Raw genomic sequence first — 6,000 nt, forward strand, 5'->3', positions numbered from 1 at the left:
ATTTCTGTGGTTTTACATCTAAAACATTCAGTCCAAAATAAACAGAAGACTGCATTTATGGTTGCAGTCCTTAGTGTAGCTGTATCCTCAGGAAAGAGGATGCATAAAGCAGATGGCAATTTTAATTTTTGTTTTCCTTGTGTAATTTTAGAATCTCTGTAGCCACTGAACTGTGTTGGGCATTTTAATTTATTCTCTGAGAAAGGTACTATGGGGATATTTTCCTCATATCTGAAGTGACCGAAGCTAGTTTTTTTAAATGGTAAATGGCTTTGCGCACTCTAAAGAGAAGTAAAGCTGAGTCTCGTTCAACCAAAGACCTTGAAAGAAGGCTGAGGATGGGAATTTTCCCTCTATTTTTGACTTTGGCCACTGGTGGAATTCTGAAATGCCTATAAAACGTACATAAATCATTCTAGATGAATGAGACATTCCTAATTTTTGATGGCTGTAGAATGAGGGATGGTTCTATGTTTCCTTGTTCCCTTTTTTCATGCTTGCATTCACTTTTTGCTGTTTTCCTTCCTAAGAAAATTTGCATGTTTTTTGCTTGAACTTCAGTTTGCAGATAATTTGCACTTTTTTCTTTGCTTTGTTGCCATATTTCTGATTGCTTTTTTTTTTCTTTCTGATTCCTTTTCCTTTATTCGCATTGTCATCTACAGCCAGGCTATATAAGAGACTTGGTAAGTGACAGTAAAAATAAATAAATTTAAAATTCAGATTAATTTAATTTAAAAAATAGTTTAAAACCCTTTCATATGGAGAGTAGTCCTAAAACAAAACACCTAGAGGAACATAACTCTCTTAGTATTAATGATGATGATCCCCAGTGATTTTATGCTGTCAATCTGCTAATAAGAATCCTTTATACTAGAAATGTACATTTCAGGAGTTGATTCTCATTGTGCATCTTAAAATTTAATGTGTACCCAAAACGTTTGCATCTATAATCATGCCTGGCATATAAAAATAATACCCACAAATATTTAGTGGTGCTTAGGTAAAAGCAGCTCCATATTTATCTTTTATTAACTATGGCACGAATGGCAGCTATTTTCTGTGACATACTCCATTTCATGACCGATAGCATATGATGCAGTTTAGAAACTGCAAACATCTGTTTGACAGTGTAATTGACTTACTAAAATTCCCAACAGGGAGTCTAACATTATATACATGGTTTTGGGTGTGTAGGGTTTGTTTGTTTGTTTTTTGTTTTGTTATGGTTTTGGGGGGGCGTGTGGTTTACACAATATTTCAAACGTTACAACAGTTGCCTGAAGACTGTGTCTAATCACATTCAGATCACAGCCAGGATATTGGAGGCCCATCAGAATGTAGCTCAGATGAGTCTAATTGAAGCCAAGATGCGATTTATTCAAGCTTGGCAGTCTCTACCAGAATTTGGCATCACACACTTTATTGCAAGGTCAGTGGTTCTGCTAAGTAATAAAGTAAAATTTTCATGTATGAATGTGCAGATTATTGTCTTATTTGAAGCTACCATGAGATATTCCTAGTTGGGAACAGTGTAGTTTATACAGAAACAGCTTCTGTAAAATGCTTTAATATGCATAATTATAACTTCACACACTACGTTATTTGCATGTAATACTTAGAATTCTATTTAAATGTCTAAGGAAGGATTTTAATCCATTGCTGCATTTATTGATCCTCTCTGTAGCTCTGAAGTAATAAGTTGCATCAGCACTGGAAAGAAAAATGAAAATTACATTGGTTCAGCTTGTTTTATGAGTCAGTCCAATAATTGAACAAACAACATTTCTGCATATGTTTAAGATTTACCTTTTATAAATCTAAATGTCATAGATTCCAAGGGGGCAAGAAAGAAGAGCTGATTGGAATTGCCTACAACAGACTCATAAGAATGGATGCAAGCACCGGAGATGCAATTAAAACGTGGCGATTCAGCAACATGAAACAGTGGAATGTAAACTGGGAAATAAAAATGGTAAGCAAGGTCGCATTTACAGAGCTGGGAAACACTGTTTGCCCAAATGTCCATTGTAAGGCGTCTTTTTTTGATAAAAACTACATATACACATGACTTAGATTTAGCCTGAGGGTTCCTCCTGATTTTGTTGGATGGGAGGACACTGCTCGGTTTCATAAACTATTTCTCTTTCTCTCCTTTGAGTCCAAGATTTCTTTTTAAACTATTTACAGTTTGTGTAGGGTTTTTGAGTGCAATTCCGTCTTGTGTGAGCTAATTCATTTACAGCATCCCCAAGAGTTTCTTATACACTATAAGGAATCCACTTAAGATTTTACTACTTCCTTGGAAATAACAACTGTATCACACCTCCCCCACCTAGCTGGGCCTGGTGATTGTCTAGATTGGCAAAAAGAAAAGGAGTACTTCTGGCACCTTAGAGACTAACCAATTTATTTGAGCATAAGCTTTCGTGAGCTACAGCTCACTTCGTCGGATGCATAAAAGTGGAAAATACAGTGAGGATGTTTTTATACACACAGACCATGAAAAAATGGGTGTTTATCACTACAAAAGGCTTTCTCTCCCCCTACCCCACTCTCCTGCTGGTAATAGCTTATCTAAAGTGATCACTCTCCTTACAATATGTATGATAATCAAGGTGGGCCATTTCCAGCACAAATCCCAGGGTTTAACAAGAACGTCTGAGGAACAGTGGGGAGGGGGAAGGAATAGGTTACCTATTTCCCCTTGTTTATTCCTCCTCTTCCCCCCCCCCCCCACACCCAGATTTACGAATACAGACTAACACGGCTGTTACTCTGAAACCTGTCTAGATTGGGTGGCTTTGTGTCTTGGTGATCTAGTAAAGTTTTCTGATTTGTATTTATTTATTTTATTTTTTTAAATGAAGCTATTTCTAGGAAGACATTGTTTAGCTCTAATGTATAATCAGTGTTTGTCATTTGGGGACCTATTCTACTTCCATTAGTCAGCGGAAAGGTTCTTTCTGACTCCAACAGGAGAATCTTTAAAAACCAGTGTTTAAAAACTATTCAGTGACCTTTTTTCACTAAACCCCAATTAGACCCTTATTACTCAGAAGATGTTTCTAGTCTGTGTGCAAACACGCAGCCCGATACCGAAGCAAAATGAAACTTCTGGGCTAAGAGGGTAATACTGGACTGCTTACTGTGTATAGCTAAATTACCTAGATTTTGTTTTGTTTTAGTTTTCACTTTTTTATTTGCAGCCCAACTTAGAGTTCTGTGGAACTAATGGGCAGTCAGTATCAGATGCTGTTGTGTAAACATTGAGCTGGTCCTCTAACCAGCTTTTACTGTACATACATAAACCCCCACCAGCACTTTGCAGGTGCAATGCCTGGTTAAAACTTCCCACTGTTGTGGTATTTAAAGGGCACATGCCTGTGAATATCCACAATTAGAGGCTGAGGGCTGAAAATATGTCCCAGTAGCGTTAAATTTTGGGGCGGTTTGGATTTTTTTAACCAGTTCCTTAAGCCACAGTATCCCAGGTTGTTCAGACCAGATGCTCTGCAAGGAACTTGTTGGCTTCGCTCATCCCAGAGTCTGACTGGTATGGTCTAGCAACACTACTGGCCTCAAGAATTAATAAACCGTACCATAGGTGCCGACTCCATGGGTGCTCCTGGGCTGGAGCACCCACAGGGAAAAATTGGTGGGTGCTCTGCACCCACCGGCAGCTCCCCGCCCCAGCTCACCTCCCCCTGAGTGCGCCACATCCCGCTTCTCCCCCCTCCCTCCCAGCTTGCCACTGCAAAACCGCTGTTTCACGCGGCAAGCGCTGGGAGGGAGGGGGAACGCAGCATGCTCGGGGGAAGAGGCGGGGCTGGGGCGGGGATTTGGGGAGGGATCCGATGGGGCAGGGAGGGGGTGGAGTTGGGATGTGGACTTTGGGGAAGGGGTTGGGATGGGAGTGGGGAAGGGGTTGGGATGGGAGTGGGGAAGGGGTGTAGTCAAGGCAGTGGTGGGGGGGGGGCACGAACACCCACTAGTGCTGGGGAAAGTTGGTGCCTATGAACAGTACATCACTGGAAGGAGACTTTTCTGAAGACTTCAAATGAGACTGTTAACAGAACCATAATAGGCTTCTTGGGGGAAACTAATAAATTGGGGGGCAAATGCTGGCCCCTAATAGTTCTCTATCCAATCATTTTTTCTTTTCAGAAAATAGACATAGAATATCAAGCAGGAAACTTTAAACAATTGCTTACTACAAGGGAGACTTTATTCCATCAGGGGCAAAGGAGATTTAAAATGTTTGGACAAGAACAATATTTGCTTCATCTTAAGCTACATAACTGTGTTTGTTTAGACAATACAGAATACATCTAGGCTAATGGAGAAGCACAGTAATGTGGACAGGGGGAACTCTTGAAGTTGGTATAATTAACATGACCATCTTGTTGATCCTAATCCAGTGTCTTTTGCACTGTAGGTTACCGTAGAGTTTGCAGATGATGTAAGGGTTTCCTTCATTTGTACTGAGGTGGATTGCAAAGTGGTTCATGAATTCATTGGTGGCTACATCTTCTTGTCAACACGAGCAAAAGACCAGAATGAAAGTTTAGACGAAGAGATGTTTTACAAACTTACCAGCGGTTGGGTGTGAGTTTGATGTATTGTATACTGAGAGAAACCCCATGGCCATATTAATATTTAACTTTAAAAGCTGTTGTTTGAAATATGCTGCTTAATAAAGTAAGCTTGAAATGTATCTTTTTTTTATCATGGAAATTTTTGCATTACCAGACCAGTTAATGTGTGTGCACTAATGAGCACTTCCGTTAATCTGCTATGAAGAGACAGTTCATAGGCTACATAATGTAGCAAATTCTGCCGTTGGTCTTTAGACACAAGACACAATGGGCAGATCATGATCAGATTTGACTGATTTAAGATAACCAAATTATTAAGAGAACTCTAAGCCATCTACTATAAAGCTATCCAGGGCTTAAACTATATGAAGTCTATTTATCATGTTTAATGCATGTTTTTTTCTTTAGTGTTTTTTTTTATATACTGTAAATTTGACCTCCTGTTTTTTAAGTCCTCCTCCCTTTGAGTAGAATTTTGATCTCTATTTTCACACTACATGAATCAGGACAGTTGCAGATGCCTGATAGTTGTGTGGGGCCCTGAAGAACAGTCCTCTGTTAGTCTGTTATAGTTTGGTTTATTTGTTAACTATTTCCTTTGGATAATCATTTATATTGTCTCTTTTTTTTTTTTATTTTTACACCGTATTGTATTACAACACTCTTAGTACTCACCAGCATACTCACTGTCTGCCTATGATATGCAAACTTTTTCATTACAATATGAAGTAAAGGTCTATGAAGTATAAGTTTTGTGTAACTTATGTAAAAACACAAATTTTATAAAATTGTACAGTTTTTTTAACTAGTCTCACAAGCCAACTAGAATTTTGCATAGATCTAGTGTCCGCATTAACTATATAGTGCTTTTAAAAGGATATGGATAGTAATTTAGAAATTGACATACAATACATTTTTATCTAAGTTAAGTATGACTTTGTTAGAGTTGTGCAACACTGTCCTTAATAACTCTAATGCCTGGAGTTGGGGTGTCCCCATACATTGCACCAGTGCAGAATTAATACTAATAAGGGAGCTCCTGTCCCACCCAATGCCGAGGAATAACCAGTATTGTGTTCCGATAGTCTGTGGTTTAAAGACTATGTACAAATGCATTTTATTTTAAATAAAAGTCGGACCTTTTATTTAATGTTCAGTTTCCACTTCTGGTTCTTGTGCCTTGTGTAGAGTAATCTTAATTTCGTACCCTACCAAATAGATTTACCAGCACGTTCTATAGGATTTCACAGGTTCACTGTTGCTAATAACTTGTCCAGTTGCATAAGAAATCAAACCTTGTGCTGTGATCCCATCCTATCTCACAAGCAAGTGTTGTCTGGGTGGGTCAGTTCTTGGATGGATCACCTTCACGGCAATCCCTAGTACTGGGGATTAGATAGGT

The 6,000-nt window shown here is 38.8% G+C and overlaps 1 protein-coding gene across 3 annotated transcripts in view; it reads left to right on the top strand.

The window, feature by feature from the left end:
* Nucleotides 1–5,748, top strand: part of FERMT2 (FERM domain containing kindlin 2) — a 100,021-nt gene extending 94,273 nt beyond the window's left edge. For 2 of the 3 annotated variants that reach the window (XM_084631046.1, XM_084631045.1), the window contains 4 exons: nt 666–686; nt 1,308–1,432; nt 1,834–1,975; nt 4,439–5,748. In XM_084631046.1, the coding sequence (XP_084487172.1) occupies nt 666–686; nt 1,308–1,432; nt 1,834–1,975; nt 4,439–4,612 (462 nt within the window). In that variant the 3' untranslated portion in view covers nt 4,613–5,748. The remainder of the gene's footprint in view (nt 1–665; nt 687–1,307; nt 1,433–1,833; nt 1,976–4,438) is intronic. The other variant, XM_084631047.1, reaches the window with a different exon arrangement.
* Nucleotides 5,749–6,000: the final 252 nt, after the last annotated feature.

Source organism: Lepidochelys olivacea (assembly GCF_965140295.1).
Source record: "Lepidochelys olivacea isolate rLepOli2 genome assembly, chromosome: 6".
In the NCBI taxonomy this organism is placed as follows: domain Eukaryota; kingdom Metazoa; phylum Chordata; order Testudines; family Cheloniidae; genus Lepidochelys; species Lepidochelys olivacea.